The 27029-nt window shown below is 41.1% G+C and overlaps 1 protein-coding gene across 1 annotated transcript in view; it reads left to right on the top strand.

Annotated features, from left to right (window-relative positions):
* The window catches only part of arid1ab (AT rich interactive domain 1Ab (SWI-like)), a 118967-nt gene extending 92681 nt beyond the window's left edge, over positions 1 to 26286 (top strand). The window contains exons 8-20 of the mRNA XM_041808332.1: positions 1177 to 1477; positions 4452 to 4597; positions 4728 to 4825; positions 6735 to 6944; positions 7055 to 7259; positions 14561 to 14693; positions 18140 to 18315; positions 18397 to 18526; positions 19537 to 19656; positions 19824 to 19920; positions 20118 to 20937; positions 22715 to 22845; positions 22964 to 26286. Coding sequence (XP_041664266.1) covers positions 1177 to 1477; positions 4452 to 4597; positions 4728 to 4825; positions 6735 to 6944; positions 7055 to 7259; positions 14561 to 14693; positions 18140 to 18315; positions 18397 to 18526; positions 19537 to 19656; positions 19824 to 19920; positions 20118 to 20937; positions 22715 to 22845; positions 22964 to 24868 — 4472 coding nt within the window. The 3' untranslated portion in view covers positions 24869 to 26286. The remainder of the gene's footprint in view (positions 1 to 1176; positions 1478 to 4451; positions 4598 to 4727; positions 4826 to 6734; positions 6945 to 7054; positions 7260 to 14560; positions 14694 to 18139; positions 18316 to 18396; positions 18527 to 19536; positions 19657 to 19823; positions 19921 to 20117; positions 20938 to 22714; positions 22846 to 22963) is intronic.
* The last annotated feature ends 743 nt before the right edge of the window (positions 26287 to 27029 follow it).

Here is a 27029-nt window from a genome sequence, read left to right as displayed (position 1 = left end):
TAAGAGGCTGTAACAGATAAATCATAACTAAGGAGTCCAGGAGATTGCAGCTGAATAAAGTCAAATTTAGCTTGATTTTACCCTTATGAAAAAATTTACACCATAAATAATGACATAAGTTTATTGAGGAGAATGGAGGGAGAAGTACTCAGTATACTCTGTTGAAGATCTGTCTGAGGGAGAATTAGAAATGCTGATTGAGGTTTTTTTTGGTTTTTTTTTGTTTTTTTTTTCAGAATAAACAGTTCATTAACAGTTAGGGCTTTTGTGTTAGTATAAAAGTACTACCATTAAAGAAAGATATCTGATGAATAACTAGAACATTTAATCTCCAGTGTCTCAGTGTCTGTCTCTATCAGTGAAGTCTGACTCATGTGTCTGTAGTGTTTCATATGTACACAGAGAGGAGCTTTATTAAGAGGAGAGCTTAAACTGATCATGTTGATGAGGGAAAAAGAGAGAGAGCATGTGTTTCATCTTATAGCAAAGGTACATATGATATATAGAAAATAAATTCCCAACAACAGAACTGTGGCTAGTGAAACACTGAGTGGCTAGTAACCATTAGTCACAGTGGCTGCCTGGTGTGAAAAAAGTTAATGTCAAGCCCTGTTCATATGTAAGTGTACACATGCGCCGGCCACAGACAATACCCCACCCTGCAGATGGTGATAACACAGTCCAGGATTTAGATTCTGTAGATAGAACGATGCAGTGGTCTAAGCAGACTGGACGTCAGAGGCAGATCATAGAACGCTCATTACAACCATCAGAAACTGGTGACTTGACTTGGACTCGTGACCAAAGACTTGAGACTTGACTTGGAGTCGGGACCAAAGACTTGAGACTTTACTTGGATTTATGACCAAAGACTTGAGACTTCACTTTGACTTGCAAAAAATGGCTTATGTGCATCTCTGATTGATATCAACAAAATGCAGCTGGATTATCTCTTCTTCTTAAATAAGTTAAAATGAGTTGATTTAAAGGCTTCAAGGTTGAAAAAATCTGCCAAGAAGCAGCTGACCACCTTTATTGTATCTGTTATTATAGGCTCTTTGATGCCATCCACGTGAGATGTGCTACTTGAAAATGTGGCACAAAGAGCTTATGTTCAACAAGCTTTGGATGTCCTGATCTTAAATATGAATCTAATTCCAGCTTCGACTCTTCCAGGTTACCCCCGGCAGCCAGGCTACACAGGGATGCCCAATGCCAACTACCCCAGCGGTCCTGGAATGGGTGGCTCCATGAACCCCATGCCCGGTCAGGGCAGTGGGGCGCCGTACGGAAGTATCCCACCAGGCAGGATAGGCCCAGGTCAGATGGGTGCTCGGCCCTATGGTCCTGGGATGGGCTCAAACATGGGTGGAATGCCCCCTCAGGTTGGGTCTGGGATGTGCCCTCCTCCTGGCATGAACAGGAAGGACGGTGGCCCCTCCATGCACCATGGACCGACAAACTCAATACACAACAGGTGGGTTATACCGCTTCTGACTACATTAGTGACTATTAGTTCTACTAAGCTTTATTTATGGACTTTTTTACATTATTTGAAGAGGACAGGACAGTGGATAATGTAAGAAATCAGAGAGAGGGAAAATGTCACGCAGGAAAGGAGCAGCAGGTCTGACTTGAACCTGGGTCGTCGACATGGAAGACTAGGTTCTGTACATAAGGCTTGACTTAACCACACGGCCATCTGCGCCTCATAATGATTCTTCAGAGGATATTTTTGGACCTACCACTTTGTTTTGTTTATGCCAAAGAGCTCCAGGGAGACACTGAGGCTCTGTTTACATTTTGCATTAAAGATGCGTTTTGGGCATTTGGATACTGTGGCTGCACTTTAGTGTTTTTCAAAACAGGTTGCTTTGTGACATTCATGATGTTAAAAGTACTATGTTTTTTATTTAGAAACAAAGGTCTGCTGATATATGGTATAGAACAAAACTGCAAAGGCATTGAGAAGACAAAGATCATTTTTACACTCTGGAACTTTATCAGTAGAGACCAGCGGGTTTAATGCTACTCCAGAGGAGGACAGAGTTTGTTTGTTGTGTGACTTTGGGGAAACTCTGAATGAGATTCATTTTCTGTTTTACCGTCCAGTTTATGGTGACCTAAGGGATGCACTTTTTAAGAAAATGTCTTGTTTTGGTGGAACAATTATAACCAACTTGAGTTTTGCTTCAGAAAAGTAACCTTTTCATAGCAGATTTTTTTTTTTTGGCAAAGTCTGAAAAGGCAAAATATGCTGTTTAATACTGAGCTGGAAAAGGAACATGCAACTTTGTAATTGCTTGTAATGAACTGATTTGCTGGAACCCCTGAACAGCATCTCTGGTGTTTTATAAACCCATGAAGGTTTGGCACTTTTTTTTGCAGGACATGTGAATAAAGCACAGCAAAGTGACTCAGTACTTCGGTCCATATGAAGATGAAACGGTTACCAGTAATCATGATAACCATGATAAAATTCCTCCATGGTTATCATAACGCTCATATTATTATTATAATTCAGACTTTTAGTGATAGCTGTGATTTAATATCACTGTAAATAATGTCCAGGCAGCATGCATTTTTTTCCTCAGTGGAAGAAAACATGTCCACAGGTCGACCAGAGATGTAAAGAAAAATGTCAGGAGAGGAAGCATTGCAGTGTCTCTCCTCTGTTCTCTTGCCTGAATGATATATTGTTTAAGGCATGTGGTTTAAAAAAAAAAAAAAAGGATCAAAAAATTTTGACAACCTCATCAACAAGGCTCCTTTTGTTATTGCACATTTGATAAAGTTTTTATGTTTATGTTTAATGTTTATACAAACCAAACGTGCATACTCTGTGCTGTTAATTTGATTTATAGTGTTATTTAACCTCCTAAAACCTGAGCTTTTGGTTGGTTTGCATTTTTTGTTTTTCCACTTATTTTGATTAAGTAGGACCTGATAAATTGAAACATCAGCCTTGTCAATTTGCCAATTTCATGTTTGTTTGTTTGTTTTTCCAAAATCCACACAAATTCCCTAAAATTACCAAAGAAATTGCTTAAAATTAAAATTTCATAGCAAATTCTTTAAAAATTATATAGTACCCAAAATTCCATGAAAATGTCAGAAACATCCTTCAGTTTTGAAGCAGATTCCCCCTTTCATTTCCCAACAAATTCTCATAAATTCACAAATTATTTTCAAAAGAATCCTTTTTTCCAAAATCCTTTGAAAATGTCAGAAACATACAAAAGATAATCACCCAAAATTCTTAACATTTTCAAAAGACAACCACCCCCTAAAATTCTCAATCACATTCCCCCAAATTTACTAATACATTTCCGAAATAAATTTCCAAACACATTTCTCCAAAAATCGAATTAATTTTCCCCAATTTCCCACAAAAATTCCCCGAAAAATTCGGCTAACTTCTGCTGGTGCTGGTTTTACCAATGATAACTCTGAGGAAAGTTAAACATAAAGACACTAAAATAAGGGAGTGAAGTGACTAAATCTTGGCAAATGTTGGCAGCAGCTTAGCTAGCAGCCTCTTTGTATGTGCTGCTGCTGTTGAACAGTTTTAGAAACACTGATTTTTAACATAAAACTTTTCCACTGACATTACACACCATGCTATTACTGCACATTTTTTTTGCCATCATCACATGAAAAATGCCCTGAAATTGGTTCTTGATGGCTGCCCTGGACCAGTAATAGCTTGTGGCGGTAATAATACATCAGTGATAGCAGCACAGAGCAACTTGTTGTTTGGAGTAATGGTTGGAGCTGCAAAAAACTGTTGATACCCAGTGAACCATATTGATTTCTTCAGAGGCCAATAAATAATGGTATTAGATCTGCACAAAGACTCATTCATTTAGGGCTAAATTGGAGGCTTTTCTGATACAGGTGTAGGTAGTGAATCAGCTTTCAAGTGTTTCGATGAGACAAAACGGAGCAGCTAACTGTTGAATATAGACTTTCGAGCTTGAAGAATTTATCTCTTCTTGTAGCTGGATGTGTGCATGTCCTTGCTTCTGTATGCCGGTTGTGTGACCATGAAAAATGATTGGTTCTTCCCACGTGCAAGCCGGTGGTTTGTGTGTTTTGGAGCCTCGGTGCGCTGCTGCAGAGTAGATGGCAGAAGACCAAACACTCATCTGTGAGAGAAAAAGGAAAAAGTGGAGAGAAATAAGGAGCAGGAGATGCTCTCTGACATCAGTGAATCACATCTCTCCCCAGTGAGGATGCCAGCTCAGCCTACAGAGAGGCACTCGTGGGCTCGGCCGTGCTAGAGTCATATGACGTGAATTAGTATCCTACAGAATGAGCTGAACCAGGACAAGATAGAGGGTTTTGTTACAGAATCATAAAGACTGGCTGTGGAATTAAAATAATATTTCTAGGAGCTTCTTTGTCGTAATGTTTAAGTTTTATTGCTAACATGTCCTCTGTTCCCTCAGGCCACCTGGCTACCCTAACATGTCGCAGGGCATGATGGGAGCAGGCTCTCCATACGGCCCTGGCATGAACAGCATGCACAGTATGATGAACCAGGGAGGGCCGGGACCGTACCCAATGGGAGCAAATATGGCTAACAACACACCTGGTGAGTTCAGCAACACTGAAACCCTCATAATGCAGAAGTTTGCCTTACAATCCAGCAAACTTTAACGTTTTAACACGGTTGAATTGGCTAATCTTGTTTTTTTTTTGTTTTTTTTTCCCTCACTACTCAGGTATGGCTCCCAGTTCAGATTTTGGCATGGACAAAATGACCCCTGCCCAGAAGATGAACAACAAAGTGGACGGGACTCCCAAGCCAGAATCCAAAAAGGTATAAGCTCAAACATTTATGTACATGCAATAAAATGAATTTTCATCGTCATTATCCTCACACAGTCATTCTTATTGACTCATCAGAAAATAATCAGTGAAATAGGGATGCATGATATTAGCACAATATCAGTATTTGCACACTAGACCTAATTATCCATATTGTCAATCAGTGCAAGCACAATTAATGGGCCTACCTCAACTGGAGTTAATTATTTTTTCAAGCCTCTGTTCTTGAATTTTAAAATTGCTCTAAGGACCAGAATTATAGATCTTAACTACAGCTGGTTACATTTGTACTCTTGAAGAATTTTTTTGTGCCATTTTGAGCCCTTTCTTAAGAAACCAACCTGCATACTTGTGCTTTTTTGTATATGCAAACACTTTTCTTATAATGGAGAGAAACTGACACAGAGAGGCTGTGTTGTGACTGCCTACAGACAGGAAATGCTTTGAATAATGACTTAAATTCCAAAAAGCACAAGGACTTTTTTGTAAAAATGTGAATATTTTGAAAACATTTTGCCACAGAATGATCAATTTTTAAAATTCTTTGTTCTTAAAGAGATGGGAACACAGGTCTGTGCCAACAAACCCAAGTCATGAATTTTAGTTGTGTGAAATACATAAAAATCTTTGGGTTTTAATTCCCGTTTAGTTTTTTCTTTAGTCTTTATAGTTCCATAACTTTTTAAAAATTTAAGTGACATTACTGCAGCACGCAGTGGTAAAGCCTAGATTGTCCTAAAGAAAAAGGATGTTTAGAGCTTGACTGTTCACCACAGGGTTGATGTTTTACAAGCTTTTTAAGATAAAAAGCCCAGGCGTGACACAATGATTAAAATAATAGCATAGATTACCTTTTTATCACCTGAAAAGTTCAGTTTACATCTTCTTCACTGGTGCAACCAATATATTAGTACAAAATGCTGAGATGTGCGCTGACATGACGGCCTATGAAGCTACAGTACCAGCATTATAAGTTGTGTGCCACTTGACATGATTGAAAATTCACTCTCATTCATAATGTCTTACATACAGTTGCTTCACTCAGGGTTCTTGCAGATCCTTAAAATGTCTTATGTCTAACGTGCAAAACCTTTAATCCTCAAACACTTTGTATGAAAGCCATTTTGTCCCGAATGAAAGTTTAAAAGTTTACGTAGCTTCACAGTATGAGAATGATATTCATTTTTTGTTTGTTTTTTGGATCTTAAAAAGTCTTAAATTTGATGTCAAACTGTGCTGCAACTCTGTTCACTACTCTGGTATAGATAGCCAAGCAGACTAGTTTGACAGTGCAGCTTTTGAACAGCTTTTCTCCATTATTAGATTGTAATCTTTACTTTTAAGAAAACAGTGGTTAAGTGAATGTTAAGTGTTAAGTAAATTAACATTTTGGAGTGCTGTATGATTGAAAAGACTGTTGGTCTAAAGACAGGAAGTTACCAGTAGAGGTGGACTATGCAACTCACAGGCTTAGGGGTCGTACTTCACATCTATCACTGTTATCTGAGAGCTTAACTATGCACTGCTAGGATTACAAACTCCTTGTGGTAAAAACACATTCTGCCAAAAATGCATGTTGTGGCTCTCTGTAATAGAATCACCACAGAGAAAAACAGTTTAAACCACTTTTTGCTCTGCAAGATGCCACAAACCAGAATGCCTCTTATGTACCAATGCACCATGTATTTTATATAGTTATCTAGTAATCAAGTCCTGTAAGTGTGCAAACATATTGTGATGAAAAGAAAAACTTAACATCTGTGTGAAGCACATTATGGAGCTGTCACAGTTCTAAGAGTGTGATTTACATCACTGTTCAGGACTAAAATAATTTTGACATTCTTACTGCTTGTTTTAGATTTTCTCCATCTCATAATATCCCCTGATCTTCTGTCCTGTAGAAGTCAAGTTCTTCCACCATCACCAACGAGAAGATCACTCGTCTGTACGAGCTCGGCCCAGAGCCAGAGAGGAAGATGTGGGTGGATCGATTCCTGGCCTTCGCTGAGGAAAAGGCCATGGGCATGAACAACCTGCCCGCGGTGGGTCGCAAACCTCTCGATCTCTTCAGGCTCTACGTGTCTGTCAAAGAGATCGGTGGCCTCACACAGGTATGCATCCTTGATTTATTTGTGATTAAATAAGATAGCTGTGTCATTCCTATCAGGCTGTTTGCTGTGTGCAGCTTTGTAAGCCTCCTCCTCCCTCTGTCGCCCACCAGGTGAACAAGAACAAGAAGTGGAGGGAGCTGGCCACTAACCTGAACGTGGGCACGTCGAGCAGTGCGGCCAGTTCGCTCAAGAAGCAGTACATCCAGTGTTTGTACGCCTTCGAGTGCAAGATCGAGCGTGGCGAGGACCCACCCCCAGACTTCTTCAATACAGACACCAAAAAGACCCAGCCCAAGATCCAGCCTCCCAGCCCAGGTGAGCTCTGGCTTCCTTCTTTAACTCCTCTGCTCACTTCCCAGTTTCCCTTCTGAGTTTGACCTGCTATGTGGAGATTTTAACCGCTTAAAAACTGTTGCAAATCTAGACCCGTGATCTCTGTCCTGCAAAGGCAAACCACACCATTAGTGAGAGGTCTGTTCAGTTATTTTTAACGCCTGTTTGTTTTTTGTTTTCATGTCAGATTCTGACCAAGCAATTTGCTGCTCAAGGATCAGAAGTGCCTGTTTTTACATTTCAGTTTTCAGTGAGTGTAGACAAATCAATAGAAGATCTATATTTTTTAAGATTAGTTTTCAGGCCTGTTTGGCACAGCTGAAGAGAGACAGGAAATGGCATGAGACAAAATGCTTTCAGGTTGGGGGTAAATTCTGCAATCATAGTGCCCTAGGGATGGGCATTTTAAGCAAAGTTACAATTTAGAAGTAAATGGCAGACCTGTAAACTTTACCCATGGGAAGATGAGTTGGATTGGTTTCTCCTCAATTGTTGCTGTTGTCAGAGCTTGGATCATCATAGTCCCACCCCTTCTTTATTTTGATTGGCCAGCAAGGGAGAAGTGACATTGGCAAGTACAGTGTTATACCAAAAGTTGAACTGATTTCAACTGAGGGTGCCACGATTAAAAAGGCTGAATGCCAAAGGCTTTTTTTTACAGTTGGAGCACTGAGCGCTGAAAGTGCAGTAGCACACTGGCTTTGTATTGAAACTGAATGAACTGAGCCAGCAGGAAAAATAGCAACTGTGGACATGAGCCCTTAAAGGACACTGAAAATTGGGTTAGTGCTACTGCAAACCAGTTGGCCTTGGTTGGAAAACTGATCCTTAATTTTTCTATTTCTAGTAGTTAAGTTTGTAGTATGTCCAACTCTGTTGGAAACATTGCTGTGTGCAGTTCTTGTAGGTCACAGAAAACAGTGAAACACCTGGTTCATGACGTAACTTTAATAAGGCCTCATTATCAAGCTCTATATTCCTACAGCCCAGTGTTAATTTATTTACTAAAACTATGGCTAAAAATGTTGCTCAACTAACTATTTTCCATGAGCAAGACTAGCTAAGGATAAGTGATTAAAAACTGACAAAAATTAAGCTTAGTTTTTCATTAAGGAGACTAAAAGAGGACTAAAATGTTAGTCTGTTGGACATTTAAATGGCCGTCCCCACAGAGGAAAGTTTAGAAGTATCTGCATAAGTATTTCATTGTGTTGGTGTTTTATCAACACAGAACCGAAAGCACTACTTTTTGAAATCAAGTCCTATGGTAAACAAATCTGTATAGGCCACCTGTTTAAGGGTCTGACAGCCAAATTTTCTGCTCCTCTACTACAGCCGCGATCAACAAATGGTCATGGAGAACAGCATACACCACATGTTCTTAGATCCACCGTGGAGTGCAACCAGAAGGGCAGCCAGGAGAAAGTTTTGGGTTAGAGAATAGTTTTGACAAATCCATAATTTTCTTCTCTGTTTCTGGTGCATTTCCATGGCAGCATTACAGCGCCACCTACATGCCTGACATATCAACTATGATGTTTTCAGTCATTTTGAATGGTTTTGTGCTGATGCAGACATTTCTTGATACGATGCCATGTTTATGGAAAACTTCTGTAAACAAAACAGAAATATATTGTTTTTATCTCTGTGTGGACATGGCCTGTAATCCATGGCATTTCTATACTGTGCATATAAGGTGGGACAGTATTTTCATGAATTTATTTTAAATCAGTGAAAGTATTTTTTCCCAAAAGTAATTTTTCCTCAAAATTGCAAAAGTAATAATTTGCAATTATTTTTCAAGTCCCTTGTTCATTTTTCAACCTGCTCACATTTTTATTATAACCAAAACAATCTTAGATTAAACTAAGGCTGAAAAATCTTGATAAAACATCTTATTGTGATTATTTTGACTCATCAAGATCAGCTATAATATCACCAGAAATGTTCATATCTACCGATACTAATATATAATTTTTTGAGCTCTAATCTGCAGATATGCAGATAATATTGTGCATCCCTATTTAAAATGTTTAAAAAGCCTTTTTTTTTTTCCTCTTGTGAGAGGTCTTAGATTTGACCAACATGTGTGAATACACTTTCAAAGCCACATTTTATAGTTGGCCGTGTGGTTTGTCTTGATTTTTGTCTTTTTTGTGTACTTGTTCACGTGACAATTCATGTTTTGGCTGGGTATGACACTGAAAGAGAAGTTTGAGCTGTGGAAAGTCAAGCTTCAAGCTGCATGTAACAAGGACTGGATAGGAGGGGCAACGAACAATTGTTAGGAAACTTGCAAGATACGCAAAATCACATTTAAACCTAAGGCAAAGTGAATTGAACTCATTGAGAATCTGAGAAATGCCAATGCTACACAAAAAGGTATTAATTTACTTTGATTGGGTCCCAAAATTTCTGAGAGGGTGATGCAAGCCTGTATAACAAAACTACTTACAGATACATGATTACAAGAATGCATCTTTTAAAGAGGTGTATTGAGACAATTTAATTTCACTGGCTTTATGATCAAGATCTTAATGAAATGAACATACTGCTTCTGTCTATGAGAGCAGCCAAAGTTTTCTACATAAGTCAACACTACATAAAAGCTCCTTGTAGCTGCTTTAAATCAGTCTAATATTGAATCAGTGAAAGCATATTTATTTTTTTCCCCTTCTCCTTTGGGTGCAATGTTGTTTCCTTGAAATTCATCACATCTCCTTTTCTATCTGTCTCACATCATTTGCCCTGTAAAGAGCTGAATTTTATTGTGTCCTATTAATAGCAGCGTTAAAAGCCGATCTTAAAACTGTTTATCTCCTGCGTGAGGCTGCCATCCTCTATAAATCAGAACTATTTTGGCGTATATTGAAGGAGCTGTAAATGACAATGTTGTAGCTGTAAGTCACAGAAGTGCACTGGATCATCCTCTGGACATTTCCACAAACACATCCCTCCAGAGAACACTTTGGCATTTGCACAGGACGTGACGAAAGACTCCCCCTCGGTTGGTTTATCTGTGAACGACAGCATGCCAAATCTTTGAATGAACTCTGAATGTTGGGTAAAAGTCAGTGTGTGAACTGGCAGGCAGTCAGAGGTTCACGGGGGGGGGGGGGGGGCTTATAAGGACGATGCGCCGCCTGGAAGCTGTTTGTTTTGGAGGCACTCTGGTTTTAGCTGCCAGGAGCAGCCGCACCAGGAGCCCGACCACGTGTTGCTCCATTCTGGCCAAGACCCAGGCTGTCAGACACGGGGCAGTGAGTCAGCATCGGGGTGTTGTTACAGGAGACATCAGGGTGCTTGTCAGCTGGCATTAGCTCTCTAGTTAGTACGAAGGAATAGCTGAGGAAGAGGGGGGGGAGCTGTGGCGGTGTGGGGTGGGAGGTGATTTGGCGATAGCGATGCCCCGTCAGTGATGTGTCCTCGCTGCCTGGTGCCTGGCCCAGGGCTGCAGAGGCAGAAACACTCCCTGGAGATTAGTGCTGAGCCAGAAATGATGAATGGGGAGGGGGGGGCTTCGATGTGTGCGTAAAAGTCTGACTCTATTTCTATTTTTTTTTTTTTCCCATCCTCACGAGATATCCCCCCGCCCCTCCCCTTTCCTCCCTTCATCTTCTGTGGAGGGAAATCCCTGCCCAGAGGGAGGAGGAAGGGGGGAGGGGGAGTCGGTTAATGTGAGAGAGAAAGAGAGCGAGAGAGGCGAGAGGGTGATGTGAGAAAATGTGAATAACTGTGACCTGCCAGTGACCCTGCTGTTTTGTGTGTGTGCCAGTTTAATGAATGGGAACCTGTGAGTCATCAGACTGGCGTGCTAATAGTAAGAAGTCCTGAGCTGAAGTTAAGGATGAGCGCTGCCTATTGCACACATACACACTCACAACACAAACAATCACTCATGCTTGTGCACACTCACACGTTTTGCAGGCTCTTGTCTCTGCAGGTCAGGCTGTAATCTGTCACAGTCAGAGTTTACATCCGCAGCCCACAGCTGAAGCTCTTCTCTACTTGTTGATCTTACATGGTTTATTTAAACAGACTAGATACATACCCTGACTTTATTAGATATGTCTGTTTCACTGCTCATTGATGCAGATATTTAGTCAGCCAATCGCATGGCAACAACATGTGCATTTATGCATGTAGACATGGTGAAGATGGTCTGCTGAAGCTCAAACAGAGCATCAGAATGGGGAGGAAAGGTGATTTATGTGACTTTGAATTTAGGCTAAATCACACTATGGCCAACTGCAGTTTTTAAATCCCAGAAGGTGCAGTATTTATTTAACCTGAAATTTGCCCAAGTACTAGTTTAAAAGAAATTTTTGCAGCAGAGATGTTATACTCTACACATCATGCAAAAATTTAAAGGACAATTTACTTATTTTGTATTTTTTTGATCAAAGAGAGAATGACAAAGATCTTCCCCTTCAATACAACTATTTATATTAAATTTGAAATACTAGTCAAAATAATCACAAAAAAAGATGCTGTTTGGATGAGGAGAACAGTTTATGTAGTTTTGGGAGAAGCATGTTGTCTGATTGTTGTGTGACACAGGATTCTAACTGCTCAACAGTCCTGGGTCTTCTTTGCTGGATTTTTCATTCTATGGTGTGCCAAAGGTTTTCTATTGTTAAAAGGTCTGGGCTGCAGGCAGGTCAGTTCAGCACCCAGACTCTTCTACTGCTAAGTCATGCTGTTGTGATGGTTGTGATATGTGGTTTAGCATTGTCTTGTTGAAATATGACGATGTCTGGATGGGAGCATATGTTGCTCTAAAGCCTCTATATATTTTTCAGCATTGATAGTGCCTTTCCAGATGTGTAAGCTGCCCATGCCATAGGCACTAATGCAACCCCATACCATCAGTAATGCAGGCTTTTGAACTGTGTGCTGCTAACAAGCTGGATGGTCTCTCTCTTCTTAAGTCCATGGGACTTGGAATCCATGGATTCCAAAAAGATTTTCAAATATTGAATTATCTGACCACAGAACAGTTTTCCATTTTGCCTCAATCCATTTTCAGTGAGCTTAGCCCAGAGAAGACGGTGTTGTTTCTTCATCATGGTCACATGTGGCTTCTTCATTGCATGATGAAGCTTTAACTTGCATTTGTGGATGGTAGGGTCAACTGTGTTGACAGACGATGGTTTCTGGAAGTGTTCCTGAGCCCATGCAGTGATTTCTAGTACAGAAATGAAGCCTGTTTTTAATGCAATGCTGCATGAGGGCCTGAAGATCACAAGCATCCAAAATTGACCTTTAGCCTTGTCCCTGCACACAGAGTTTCTCTAGATTCTCTGAATCTTCTAATGATATTAATTACTATAGATCGTGGGATATTCAAAGTCTTTGCAAGTTTACATTGAGAAACATTTTTTCTGAAACTGTTCCACAGTTTTTAGACGCAGTTTTCTGCAAATTTTTGTTTTAAACAACTGCCTGTTTTTACTTCTGAGAGACTAACAACAAACTATATTGTAACAAGATCATGGTTATTCAATTCTTGGTCCGGGGGTGAGCTGGACTTTACTGAGTTTCTGGAAGATATTTTGCCTCTCCTCACAAAGGCTTCATGGACTAAAGAAGGAGGAGATGCAAAATGTCGTCAATAACGTTAATCAAGCCCAGTTTTCCCCCCTTTGGTCCAAGATTTGTATACTATAACATTTGACAAAGAGGTTATTTTGTGTGGATATGAATATGCTGTGACTTGAAATTTTGTCTTGATATGAGGTCTGCCTTGGAAATAAAACTGGTTTGAATTATTGAAGCATTGAGTGGTAAGACCGCATACTTATTTTTTATTGTTTCTGCAATCTGCAGTTTAATTTGTGATTTTTTTTTAATGATGTTCATATTAATGTTTACATGACACTTTTTGCCTGAGCTTTTTGTTTGTTGTTTTGTTGTTGTAACTAAAGTACTGCAATGTCTTTCTTGCAATAAGTATGAGTGGTTAGAAATTTTGGTTGCAGTTTCTCATTAAGAAAGTGGTGTTGGGTCTTGAAGCTTGTAGTTGAGAACCAGTAATTTAAATCAAATCACTGCTTCGTAAATTTATGTCAGTTCTTGCCTCTAAGCAGATCAGCATTGTGCATAAACTTAAACTGAAATTGTTCCTTTGACCATCTTTGGATTAAAAAAATCTCTCAACTCTGGCTGCTACATGATGTTGGCTGCTGCAGGGGGAAAGTTCTTCTCTTCCTTCAGTCAAAGCAGCAGTGATAAGGACCTCCAAACTTTGTATTAAGCCTTGTCTTTAAAAAAAATAATCCAAAGTTAGAAACCATATTGAAATAACAGGGATAAAAGCTAGTAAGCTACTAAAAAAGGTGACATTTGGTAATATTAGATGTGTTCAAGGTTAGCTCAGTAAAATGACTGAAGCTAATGTAGACAAAACATCTTCATGGTATGTTTAAATGTAATGTCAAGTAAAAGAAAGCGTAGTTCCTGGTGAGAAACTTGAAAAAAATCCAGTCATTAGGATGAGAAATTCAGCTTTTTAAAATACGTGTTATGGTTGGAATTATAATCTGTCTTAGTCTAAATATAAACTCATCTCAGTTCTATTAAAGTGTACTGACATCTTGTCTTTCCACTAAACAATAGACAAGACCCAATAGGGGTATTGATAAGTTCTTGGATCATTAAGGAGTATCAATAAGGAGATCTCTGTTGATAAAATCAAGGATCCCTATCCCTAATTGCACCACACATCATGCCATTTCTTCCTAAATGTATCCTAACTATTACACTTTTTCTCAAGTGTAAATTGTTTCCAGAGAGAATCAGGCATTTTTTGATCGTGGCTCACTGTGGCTCCTAAGTAGGGTATGCTCTAGTACCACAGGTTTAGATCTTTGTTTTCTTGGTGACTTCAAGACAACCGGCAGTAGGTGAAGAGGAGGGTGATGGGGCGGGGGTTGTTGGCATGCTGTGATGAGCTGGAGGATTCAACATTTTTTTTGCTGGCTGTGCACTCAAAAAGCGAGTCAGCTTGACACAAACCGAGTTTCTCTGCTCAGCACTCAGGAATTTCTTAATGGGATTTAGGATTGCCGAGAGCAGCGTGTGTTCCTGAACGGCCCCCAGCAGTGCTCAGCCTCACCATAAGACTCTCCTGCCTCGCTATCAGACATCAACTTTCATTCCTGGAGAGAAGAGTAAAGCAGAGGATGTGCCCTGAATCAGCAAGAATCTTTAAAGTTTACAAACCTGAGGTCTCTATCGTTGTTTCCCAGCACTCATTGAGAATGTGTATCTTTGTTTTGCAGCTGGTTCTGGATCCCTGCAAGGACCCCAGACTCCTCAGTCTACCAGTAGTTCCATGGCAGAGGGGGGAGACCTGAAGCCCCCTACCCCAGCCTCCACCCCGCACACGCAAATGCCTCCAATGCCCGGTGTCAGGTACGAGTTTGAAGCTATGAGTTCTGTGTTGTTAACAACATCAGGAGTCATCACAATGAAATGAAAGTGATCCTCATGGCAATGCATATCCGTGATAACGGAAATGGACATAAATACAACAAATATTGCTTTTGTTATGTAATAGCAGGTCATGTTATTGCTGCATTCATATGGATTCAGGCAGATGGTAGACAGGAAACAGGATATCATTTATTGGCAGAGAGCAGGTCAGTGAATAAAGGAGAGCATGGTAGTGCATACCAGCATCCATTGTGGTGGATGAAATTGCTTTGCAGAGTTATAAAATATAGCTACATCCAATAAATATGACAGAATTTAGGACAGATTTCATGTTTCCCACATACAGAAGGAGAAAATGCAGCAATGTGGACAAAAATTTGCTCATAATTTTGATGCTGTGGCCTACAGTGGTTTCAAAGTAAACACCAAGTGCAGCCCTCCTTTCATTCTGCATGGTGTAGGTAAATAAATAACTTAATGCTTTGAGGAGAAAAACTGAAGTTTGCAATCAAATCTAAAGCTTTTTTCAAAGCTAAGGGGCTTCCTAGAAAGATTGCATGAAACAAAAGGCACAAATATCTCATTGTGTATATTTTATTCCAGTCCTTATTAACAAAACAAAACAATAATTGCAACATATGGTCATGCATGTTTTGTTTTCAGTCCTGCCATTTAGTCCGACTATGTTTTCTTTTGCTGTTCAGAAGGTGTTGTCCATCCGCCATCTGCCTGAATGCAGCACAGCATATATAAACAAACAACCAGCTGGTAAATAAGTGTGAAAGAGGAGTATAATAATAAAGAATTAAAAATAGATTCATTTATGTTTTTTAAGGGTTGTATTTGACTGTAAACAAACAGATAGCAAATATATAGTTAGTTGCTGGAAGACCTTAAAAAAGATCTTAACAAAAGCTTTAAAACATGAGCTCAGATCCATTTCTAAGTTTTACCCCTACTCTTTCCTTCAAGTTCCCCCTGGCCCCTTGAGACAAAGAAAAATCTTCCCTTACGAAATGGGACAACCCTTCATTATCCTGATTCTCCATCCATAGTGATCGATAGCATAAATGTAAATGGACGTGGATACATTACCAGACATTTATATTTAAGTCATTTAAAAATGCTTGTTTAAATTCAAAAGGACCATAATGCATTGGAACAACATTCAATCGTATTGATTTTTTCAGGGTGTCTGCAGGGTCTTTAAAAAATATTAAAAGTTGATAAATCAATTTAGCAAAAACTAAGGCTTTTAAAATGTCTGAAATGCATGACTATAAGGTCTTAGCTTTCCTACTTTTAGGTTTTAACTGCATTGACAACACATAAGTAGGTATTTCTAGATTGTGTGGAGAATCTGTTTGAAGGGCTATGCAACCCTTGCACTTCACTCTACCCCTCCATTCTAATAAGAGTCAGGACACCCTACTCCTAGGTCTAAACGTGCAAAATATGGGGGTGGGGCTAAGTGGTAGGGACAAGGGGTGTATTGATAAGAGTAGTCCAAAGTCACCACCAACTCTCCAGAGTAACTGTAGCCCCATTTGGGTGAAAACAAAACTCAAGACTGAATGCAGTAGATTAGAAAACAGTGGTTGGGTATTGAAATCTGGTACCAGTAAAACCATACCAAATTACATCACAGATTTCAGTTTTCATTTCAGTACCCTGGCCAATTCGATGCAACCCCCTGCCACTCAATTTGAAGTATGTTATTTGTTTTATATGAACTTGTTTTATTTCAGTGGATCATGGACCTCTCTCGATCATTTCCTGTCCAGAGAAATGTCTCTGCTCTGTTCGTGTCTTCCTACTTTTGGTTTCTGACGCAACATCTTATGAACTTTGTTCAAACCTTTTACATGAAGAAGTTCTTCATCCACCAAAGTAGCACACTTTTTTCTTGCAAAAGTATCGATAAAGGCACCATCTAAACAGTATCAATTTAGCACTGGTATTGGAAAAAAAAAATACAAACAGTACCCAGCCCAAGTACCAGTGCAGTTACACTCAGTGGCTTTTCATTTTATAGATAGATACTTTATTAATCCTTTAATGTCTTTCTTGTATCAGCAAGCATTCAGACAGCCCAACATCACAGAAAACACACATAAGTGAGCACAAGCATGAGCTCCCTAAACAGGTTTTAACCATGTAATACTAAGAATTTTACCTTAGTAGAATTAAAAAGGCTATTGGATATATACATATCTATATATGCCACATAATAAAAATCCAAGAGTGCAAAAACATGCAGACAATAAGTGCAACATAGTGTGCAGAAAGTGCTGTTTAGTTTACTTATCGAGGGACAGTCTGCAAAGACGATCATTCAAAATAAAAATGAAAATGTAGATGCACCATTGAGTCGCTGATTTTCATCTGTAGTTTCACATAAAAGTAACACAACTTACAGAAAACTCACATGTAGCAAGGACAAACACCTGACAAGAACACAGCTGACCAGACGAAGTATATAAGATACATGTTTGATCATTATCTGAAGGTAAAATTAAGATATAGTTAAAAAAGCAAAGTTAAAACTATCAAAAACAAGCCTTAGAAGCACTAGAAGCATATATTAAAATAAATAGGCTCATAAAAGACAAATAAATTTATTGAACACTGAAGAGTCTGATGGCTGCTGGCAGGCGAAGACTTCTGGCAGCATTCAGTCCTGCACTTTGCAAGGGATCACCCCTGTGACTGAAAGAGCTCTGTTGAAACACCTCAAGGGCGTTAAGTGTGTGTGATAAACTATATTTTATGTTTTGCTTCAAAAACATTTAAAAAATGCAAAACTACTTGTTTTTTACCCATAAACGGCAACAAAATTTAAATGAAGAGCTCTGTAGTCGTCAAATGTGGGACTGGTGTTGTAATCCTACTGACTTAAAGCCAGCAATCACTCTGTCAGCAGGACTTGTAGTCCGCCTGCTTGTCATTCATTTACTAATGTATTAACTGTGTTTTAAAGTTAAAATCCAACTCATCTAACATGGTTAGAATAGACATATAAGGTATTTGATGTCAGTTAATGACATTTTCAGTCACAAGATGGGCTTGATCATCCACATAACTTCATTTATTTTGCAATGTTACGATGTTGATCCCTGTACAGAAAATGTATTTTTGTATTTAACTCACTGGCCACTAGATTTGGGCCCCTAATAACCATTAAACTGTTGGGTTTCCATCTTTCCTATTTACCGCCATTATTTCTGATGGTGCGTTATCAGCCAGAAAGGGGCAGAGCCAGCCTTGTTTAGGTCAGAGGTTCCCTCTTGGATTGCTCTTAGAAATTGGGAGTGGGCTCATGTCTGACTCCTGTGTATTGCTGATACATAATGGAAAGTATGAAACATAATATCAAGCATCCATCAAGCACTCTTTTTAACTAAGAAGTCTCTGCCCTCCTACAGGAGTAGCGTTAACCTGCAGGACCCCTTTGCTGATGGCGGTGACCCTGCATTTTCTAGAAGGAACGCCATGACTCCCAACTCACAAGGCTACCAGCCTGGGATGGGCGGCCCAGAGATGATGGGTCGAATGGGTCCCTATGAGTCCAATAAGGACCCTTTCGGTGGTATGAGGAAAGGTGAGTGTTAGAAAAAATGTTATTTCAGATGTAGTGGTTGTTTGGTTAGAGTGAAGACTGATCACTGTGTTTCTTTTAAAGCTGGAGAGCAGTTCATGCAGCCGGGCCCCAACAGTGGGATGGGAGAGCAGTATAACAGGGGCCCACCGGGGCCAATGGGCAACATGCAGATGGGCCAGAGGCAACAGTACCCTTACGGATATGAACGAAGGTAAAATGCAGCTTTATTTCAGATTATTCGGCAGTGTTTTCATCTAGATTACATTAAACTTATATTTAAGGGAAGAAAGTCAAGCTGGATGATGAAAGTATGATCACAAATGTTTTCTATACTGTTCACAATCAATCAGTCTTTATTTGTATAGTGCCAATTCATAACCAAAGTTATCTCAAGACATTATACAGAGAGTGGCAGTCTTTGATATATTATTATGAAGATTCAACACCAGTCACCATTAGCTCAACTTTCCCTTTAATGGTAGGCTGAGCTTCTATAAAGCTTGTGTTTTAGGGAAGGATTCCTTCAATGTTCGTTATTCAGAAAGGGTTCTATTTGAAGCAAAATGCTAAGAAGTTTCCTTTTTTTCAAACTGAACCGACCCTGTCATTTTAACTGGTAAAACATTGAAAAGACCAGTTTCTTCTTTTTTTTTTTTTTTTTTTGCCTTTATTTGATAGGACAGTGGATAGAGTCGGAAACAGGGGAGAGAGCGGGGAGAGACATGCAGGAAGTAGTGCCACGGGCCGGATTTGAACCCGGGTCGCCTGCGTATATGGCATGCGCCTTAACTACTCGACTACCGGCGCGCCAGACCAGTTTCATTTTGAAAATTAGTGTTTCTTGGTCAGACTTTGATTCAACCTGCTTTCTCTTATCTGCCAATGTGTAAAATATTGTATCTGATTAAGACATAGTGAAAAATAAGATCAGGATCTTTACAAGGTGATGATGTGTCTAAATGTCTAAAGGAGGCAAAATATTTGTCCAGCAGATAAACTGACAAGCTGTTGTCATCCTTTTTCGATAATGGGTATAATATTTCCAAAGTTATCGATATTTTTTACCTGATCTTAATCCCAACTCCTGTTTTGTATTCTTTCATCACTGAACTCAGACAAAGTTTTTACCATGATTGTGATCAGACCTGTATTATTCCAAATGGTCTTCACATGTCCTGTTAAATCAACTCCTTCATAAGTGTTGGTGTTTTTTGATTACAGACAGGAGCCTGGCATGGGTCCTGACGGCAGTATGGGCCCAGGAGCCCCTCAGCCCAACATGATGCCTTCTGGAGCCGACACAGGGATGTACTCACCCAGCCGCCCTCCTCCACAGCAACGGTCAGTATCATTCAGAGCTCATATTATCAGCGTCTTTATTAAGATCAGTGTGATCTTTTAAAAAGATCTACTGAAATATCAGCAATGAAAGTTTCATTCTCAGACCTGTACATTTCTTGTTGAACAGTATTTGAAATGCAATGATAAACATTTGTTATTGTTTTCAGGCATGACTCCTATACCAATCAGTTCCCTGGCCAAGGAGCTCCCCCTGGTGGCCCGTACCCAAATCAACAGCCAGGAATGTATCCACAGCAGCAGCCGGTGAGAACATTTTGTTCAACTTTGGCTGCTCTCCTCATACAACTTGATTCCTCTCTTTTTAACATTTCCCTGATTAAAGACATATTTCAGTTAATTATTTATGACGATAAACCCCCTCTGCTGTGATGATATCTTGTTGACAATGGTCATTTAGAGATACTTGATAAATAGTTGTGTCGCCTGTCTTTTGCTGACAGAACTACAAGCGTCCTGTCGATGGAGGGTACGGTCCTCCAGCCAAGCGCCATGAGGGAGAAATGTACAACGTCCCCTACAGTGGTCAACAGCAGCCAGGACCCCAGGCATCTGGGCCTCAGGGTCAACAGGACATGTATAATCAGTATAACACGTATCCTGGAGGGGACCGTAGACCACCCGGCCCTCAGAACCAGTTCCCCTTCCCCTTCAGCCGGGAACGAGGACCAACATCTGCAGGCCCCAACTCACAGTCCCCAATGCCTCCTCAAATGATGGCCAGCTCCCTGCCTTCAGGTCCTGATGGCCCCCAGGGCCCGATGTGGCAGGGCCGCAACGAGATGGGCTACCCAAACTACCCCAACCGACAGGGACCTCCTGTACCAGGCCAGGGCCCGGGGTATCACGGCATGAACCGTTCTGAAGACATGATGTCATCAGACCAGCGGATGAACCATGAGGGGCAGTGGCCCGGCCACGTCAACCAGCGACAGCCGCCGTTTGGACCGGGAGGTTCAGGACCCCCCATGACCAGACCCCTGCCATCCACCTACCAGACTTCCCAGAACCACATTCCTCAGGTGTCGAGCCCAGCACCCATGCCCCGGCCCATGGAGAGCAGGACATCACCCAGCAAGTCCCCTTACATGCACCCAGGCATTAAAGTGCAGAAAGCCGGGCCCCCAGTACCCGCATCTCACATCGGCCAGGCCCCCGTGCAGCAACCCATGATCAGGCGAGATGTGGCCTTCCCTCCTGGCTCTGTAGAAGCCAGCCAACCCCACCTGAAGCCCCGCAGACGGCTCACCATGAAAGACATCGGTATGAAGTTCTTTTTAATAATTTTAGTGCAAGTTCACACTTAAAAATGAGAGCGTGATGTTCAGTCCACGAAGATTAAAACTTATTAGATCACATACATAACATAGTCTATTAAGTTCAGTCTAAAAATGAAACAGTCCACCTTCTTTTTCATTGGGGCTGCATTGACCTAGCCCATTTTCAGTAAAAAGTCCTGTCATCATCATTCATAAACCAAAAACTGTTCAAATGTCTTGATTTTATGAATACTATAAGAAAAGGCTGAAAAGTGGTGTGCTTCATTGAAATTCTATTAATGTACATCAATTAATTAAAAATTTAATAACTTACACTCTGTGATTCCGGTTTCAGGAATTCTGCTTTAGGAAATGATCTTGTTCATATTAAAAATCTGTGTTTAACAAACATAAATGTGTAAAAACAAACTGTGAAAAAATCAAGTTTACCTATCAGAAGCTGCACTGAAGCTTGTTTAAGGAAGCTTATCACCCCATATGTGATGTTTTGGGCCTTAGCTCTTCATTAGACAACTTTTCTATTTTTCCTGTGACTTATTCTGGTTCAGCACCCAGTTCTTAGGAATTTTATTTTTTAAAAACAAACTGTGTTCAGAGAAAAGCCAAAGAGGGAGGTAGACAACACAGAAAGATTAAACAAGGAAAAAAATTACTGTTAACCTGATGTTCTAAATTATAAACATAGTATGCACAAAAAAATGCCTTTTTTTAATGGACAGAAAGTTTAGCAGGGCCTTCAATAACTGAATAACTTCCCCAGAAAACAATTTCAGAATAAAAGTATTGTGTGAAAAAACAGAACTGGTTTTACTGGGAAAAGGCAGGTTGCACACCAGATGCAGTAAATCTACTACAGCACTTAGTCAAGTTAAGGCAAATGTATGTATACAGCATATTTCAGGTGACAAGTGTAAACTCATTGTGCTAAAAAAAGAAGTAAAACTTGATGAAAAGCTCTTCATACTAAAAACACAGAAAGTGGCCTAACAAGTCAGGGCTTTTAGATGGCCTGATACGCACAGAGGATTTAGAGAATAGAAGATTTGCCTATTTTTTCTGCAAGCTGCATGCATCTCTCAGCCAAAATAGACATAAGTTGGTAAGACGGAGCAGATAACTATGTCCACATCTCTTGAATATGTTCACAATGCATTTTTTGATGACCCTGATGAAGGCCACAAACTAAAGTGCACCAATCTAATAAAGGTGTTCTCTAAACTTTAACTCTTAGTGAAGCGTTCTGTTTCAAAGCCAAAGCCTGGTTAAGCATTGTGAGGAAAGTCACCTCATATGAATGTTCTCATTTTGAGTCAGTCAGAGCTGACTCACAGCAGCTGCACACAACAAAAACCCTACCTAGCCTGGAACGGTGGAAATGAGACCTATATTTGATGATCTGAGGGACTTGTCTGTTGTATTCAGTCAGCATGTCAGCCATATTGGAGGGAGCTAGTCCTGTCATAGATTTAATGACAATAAGTAGGATTTTAAAAACAATTCTTTGTTTGAAAAAAACAGAAGAAACGTGTTCAAACTGTTCACATCTTGGCTGGAAAAAGCAGGATGACTGCCCAGCAATTCTGATTTTTTCCATTTAAATTTACTGGTTGTGCAGTTGGAAATCAAATTTTTGATCGTTCAACACATTAAAGCTGCTTCTTTTGAGGAGATGACATTGGTATTTATCTGTCGGGTTCATAAAAATGCTGTTAGCACAGCTGATGAACCTTACCTTCAGTTCTGTTTTTATGTTCTTCCAGGTACTCCTGAGGCTTGGAGAGTCATGATGTCACTAAAGTCGGGTTTACTAGCTGAAAGCACCTGGGCCTTGGACACTGTTAACATTTTACTGTATGATGATAACAGCATCTCTACTTTTAACCTGTGCCAGGTAAGATCCACAAACCAGCATCTGTTTTCTTAAAACCTAGAAATATAGAAATAGAAATTCTATTGTGATGTAAAAATCTAAAGGATGTTTTGGTGACTTTCTTCTCTGGTTTCCTCAGCTGCCTGGATTCCTGGAGTTGGTGGTGGAGTACTTCAGACGCTGCCTCATTGAGATCTTTGGCATCTTGAAGGAGTACGAAGTAGGAGACCATGGCCAACGTACCCTCATAGATCCCAACGCCGCTGAGGACTCTGATGATGACATGCCTCTGCCTGAGGGCATGGACATGGATCTGGACGAAGACGATGAGGAAGATGAGGAGGTAGAGGAATCGAAGTCTAATCCTGACAGCCTGTCACTGGTCCAGGTCAAGGAGGAGGATGAGAGCTCACAGAAACACAAGACCGCAGAGGATGAGGAAGAGGAGAAGGACAGGGAGTCTTCTATCAAGGAACCCAATACCTCTACCTCAGGGGCCACCCAGGACCTCCACTCTGAAAAGCCCAAACAGGCAAGCAAGTTTGATAAACTCCCCATTAAGGTTGTGAGGAAGAAGAATCCTTTCCTGGCAAACCACTCGTCCAAGCTTGGGCAGCGGCAGAGCTTCGACAGCGGCCTGATACACTGGAGCATTGGTGGTGGTGACACTACTGAACACATCCAGACCCACTTTGAGAGCCGGATGGAGGTTCTGAAGCAGCGGAAACACACGCTGACGCCACCTGAGAGCCGCAAGAAGGTGCAGGTGACTGAGACTGTCACAGAGAACTCTGAGAAATCCATTAATGGGGAGGAGAAACCTCAGCAGCAGCCAGCGCAGTCCTCTGAACCTCCAGCAGAGAAGACCCCACCTCCCCTTCCCATCGGTGCTCCGGTCACTGCCACCATCGACGATGTGCTATCTGCTCGGCCAGGGTCGGTAACAGAGGAGGTCGTCCGTGGAGGCGCTGAAGAGCAGAAGGAGAATGGCAAGTACTTATTCAGCATCAACCCTGACCTCCAGAGCCGACGCAACATCAAAATTCTGGAGGATGAGCCTCACAGCAAAGACGAAACGCCACTCAGCACTCTGTCGGACTGGCAGGACTCGCTTGCCCGGCGCTGCATCTGTGTTTCCAACATCGTTCGCAGCCTCTCCTTCGTTCCTGGGAATGACTTGGAGATGTCGAAACACCCAGGTCTTCTGCTGCTCCTGGGCCGCCTGGTACTGCTCCACCACAGGCATCCTGAACGCAAGCAGGCGCCCGTCACCTACGAGAAGGAGGAGGAGGAGGATGAAGGCGTAAGCTGTGAGAGAGACGAGTGGTGGTGGGACTGCCTGGAGGTCCTACGGGAGAACTGCCTGGTGACTCTGGCCAACATCTCCGGCCAGCTGGACCTTTCCATCTACTCGGAGAGTATATGCCTGCCGCTGCTTGACGGCCTGCTCCACTGGGCAGTCTGCCCCTCAGCGGAGGCCCTGGACCCCTTCCCTACACTGGGGCCCCACGGCTCACTGTCCCCTCAGAGACTGGTCCTTGAGACCCTCAGCAAGCTCAGCATCCAGGACAACAACGTCGACCTCATTCTGGCAACGCCGCCGTTCAGCCGCTTGGAGAAGCTTTACGGCTCATTAGTGCGTCTGGTTGGTGAACGAAAGGTGGCCGTTTGCCGGGAAATGGCTGTTGTCCTGTTGGCTAACTTGGCGCAGGGTGATAGCTTAGCAGCGCGGGCTATTGCTGTGCAGAAAGGCAGCGTGGGTAACCTATTAGGCTTCCTGGAGGACAGCCTAGCTGCCACTCAGTACCAGCAGAGCCAGAGCTCCTTGCTACAGATGCAGGGCGGGCCTCAGTTTGAGCCCACAAGTGTGGACATGATGCGGCGAGCAGCCCGTGCGCTGCACGCCCTGGCTAAGGTGGAGGAAAACCACTCAGAGTTCACTTTGTACGAGTCGAGGCTACTGGACATCTCAGTGTCCCCACTTATGAACTCAATGGTGTCCCAAGTGATCTGTGACGTACTGTTTCTGATTGGCCAGTCATGACAGCCGTGGGGAGGTTTCAGCCCCGCCTCTTCCTGTTCCCAGTCACAGCCCCGCCCTCCTTTTTTTGTATGTGTGTGAGTCTGTTGCGTGTGAGTGAAAAGAGCAAAACTGACTGTCCTTTCTTTCTTTATTTAATTTTTTTTTTTTTTTTTTTTTTTTTTTTTTAATTTATGCAAAATCACCTCGGATTCCACTGTCTTTCTACCCCTGCTTCTCACTAAAGGAAGGAATACCATGAAGTAGCTGTGGATTTAAAGCATCTGACAGAGAGATACTGACAAAGAAGAGCAGATTGGGACCCAGGCATAGGACAGAGTGCGCTGCCCTGCAGAAATGACTTGTTTTTTAATGAAAAGGAAAAAAAATCTCCAGAAAAAAAGAAGAAACTGTAACCAAAGTTGCTGTCTCGTTTACAGTGAGTTTGGGGGATACATGTGCTCGCTTTCTCCCTCGGGGGTTTGACGGGGGAAGAGGGCACGGACTAAACAATATTATGGTTCATGTTTGGAGGCTACATAGACTCACAGACTGTGGTGTGGTATAATTGCTGTAACTTTGGATGCTATATACTCAGCCCCACAGGAACCACATTATTGGCTGTGAACAGACATCTGTCATGGGAGGCCTGTGCAGTAGATTGTAGGACTTTTTTCTGTACTGTACACCTTAAAAACTGTAAACATACTGTAATAATACTGTTTCACACTGAGATACGCTGGCTTGGCAGCAAACTGTAGTTTTTAAAGACAGTTTTAGTTAATGTCAAGAGAGAAAAAGGCTTTCCCCCCAAAGTATGGTGAACCTACAACACCCCGACCTCTTCTCTTTGTCCCTTGATTGTATGACTTGACCCTTATATTAAAAAGTCACCTCTTTAGGACTGGTCCTCAACTCTAGATGCAGTCCAAGCTGCAGTGTATATATAATGTTGTACATTACACTTCTCTCTTTCTCTCAACTTCTGTTGCTCTTCACCGTTTTTAATCTTTGACAATTACAAGTTTCCCCGCATCGAGTACGCCACCCTCTCCGTTACTTAGGCGCCTCACCGGGGGGCGTTTAGCTGCTGTCCAACGCCACCCCCCTCCCAACAAACACAACTTCAAGTTTCAGTTTGTCTCCGGTCTGGGTGTAGACAGTATAACAAGAATCATGTCTGCGGTTCCATCTGAGCTTCTTCATAAATGACAAACTAGATCTTGATGAAGAAACCGTTTTAATTTTGTTTATTTTGTTTATTTTTTCCAGTGATGCGGATTCTGCATATTTGTATTTCAGATGATGTAGCTAAAACTTGATGTAAATTCCTCTTTTTTCCTTTTTTGGCTTAATGAATATCATTTATTCAGTATGAAATCTTTATACTATATGTTCCACGTGTTAAGAATAAATGTACATTAAATCTTCGTAAGACGTTTGCTGTGGATTTATTATTCCTCTCCTGTACGGTTGAGGCAGCAGTTATAAAGTGCTGGGTTTTTCATGTGATATGTCTAATGTAGCATACAGCATGTTCTGCTGATGGTTTTGATATTTGCACATGGATTCAGGGGCACAACACACAGCCAGCTCTGTGGAGAACACAGCTTATCAAATGCACAGCCATGTTTTCTATTCCTGCATTGATTGACATCTCACCTTGTTGCTGCATGGCTGTTCTTGTTGCTGATATTTACATATATTTTACATGAGAGGATAAGGTGAGCAGGCTGCTTGATACATACAAATAACATGGGAATCATATTTCACACAGCTCTGAATTTTATTTATGGTATAGAGGTCATTAAAGTAGTCCTTTTTGAGCCAAGGAATTTTAAGACACAAAATTACCTTTTAAATACCCACCGTCTTACATTGTTTTTTTGTTTCAGTTGATGTCCTAAAAGGTGAGACAAAAAGCATCCATAAAAATGAAATCCTGCCAGCAGGATACAAAAGTTGCACTACCTAGACTTGCAAAGACTTCTGTTGCATCTTGGAAGTGGTTTTACTTTCTCTCTTATCTTTATTTATTCAGGAAGTCTCACTGAGATCAAGATGTCTTTTTTTTAGTGACATAAAAAGAAATCCAAAGTAGTCAACTTTTCCTCTTCAAAACATTGCCTTAAAACTGTTTGAATACGTTAAGGCGCTTGGATCTCCTGAAATAAACTCAAGTCCA

Source organism: Cheilinus undulatus, linkage group 16, assembly GCF_018320785.1.
Source record: "Cheilinus undulatus linkage group 16, ASM1832078v1, whole genome shotgun sequence".
In the NCBI taxonomy this organism is placed as follows: domain Eukaryota; kingdom Metazoa; phylum Chordata; class Actinopteri; order Labriformes; family Labridae; genus Cheilinus; species Cheilinus undulatus.
Note: the sequence above shows the minus strand (reverse complement) of the source record. Positions and strands in the feature narration are given on the sequence as shown.